Source organism: Plasmodium cynomolgi, assembly GCF_000321355.1.
Source record: "Plasmodium cynomolgi strain B DNA, scaffold: 1646, whole genome shotgun sequence".
NCBI lineage: Eukaryota > Apicomplexa > Aconoidasida > Haemosporida > Plasmodiidae > Plasmodium > Plasmodium cynomolgi.
The window spans coordinates 1-1,002 of NW_004193317.1; the positions used below are offsets into that span (position 1 = coordinate 1).

General features: G+C 26.2%; 1 protein-coding gene across 1 annotated transcript; it reads left to right on the forward strand.

The window, feature by feature from the left end:
• Positions 1 to 190: 190 nt before the first annotated feature.
• PCYB_008320 (CYIR protein) lies at positions 191 to 986 on the forward strand (the record flags this gene model as incomplete). Its single annotated transcript, XM_004228253.1, has 2 exons — positions 191 to 461; positions 496 to 986. Coding segments are annotated over 2 exons (762 nt in total), but the record flags the coding sequence as incomplete, so codon positions are not given.
• Positions 987 to 1,002: the final 16 nt, after the last annotated feature.

Here is a 1,002-nt window from a genome sequence, read left to right on the forward strand (position 1 = left end):
AAATCAAATACACACATATAAAAATTTGAAGAGAACTTTGTGTACTCATAAATAATACATTTTATTTCTTTTCTTTTAAATAATTAATTCATCTTCCTTTTTATGTACATTTTAAAGATCATTATATAATATATGACATTGTTACCTAAAAAAAACAGCACAATATTAATTAGTTTTGTATGTGTTCAACATGACAGAATCTGATGTAGATGAATTACCTGCAGAAAAATTTTTTAAAGCATTGACTGGTGACCAAAAGGACAGTAACTATTCTATTGTTTGTGGAAATATCACAACAGATTCAGATGAAGAAAAAAAAATTAATGAAATTTGCAAAAAACTTGGACAAAATATATACTATGTAGAAGATGCTCATAAGGATAATTCATTATTTTACGATAAGCATTGTTATGATTTGAATTACTGGTTATATGATGAATTAACTACAAAGCTTGATGCAAGTAAGATAAAAAAAAATATATCATATTTTTGAAGAAATACAAAAACAGTGGAATGGTGTTAACACAAAAGGAAAATCTAATAATAATGGTAAAATATGTAAGCCTCAATCCCAACTTTTTAAAACGGGATTATTCAAATCTATCAAAAATTACTTGATTACTTTGAAAATTATGAAGCAATTAAAAGAAAAGGAAACAGAGAATACAGAAACAAAAATATATTGCGACTATATTAAAGAACGTGTTTCATTATATTTTACGTTTAAACAATTATGTCAACTAATGAAAAATGACATATGCCAAAAATATTTAAAAGATTATGATGATGATAGATATAATCCTACAGAATTATTGTCTAAGTTCAAATGTGCGGAAGAAGGCAAATATGAAGTTGAACTTGATGAAAGTCTCATAACAGAAATGATAAAAACATATCAATCAAATTTTGGTAATCTGCTTACAGGTTTTGGCAACATTCTCCCAGGTTTTGGTAGTATAATCCCAGGTTTGGGTAGTATAATGCCAGGTTTGGGTAGTATAA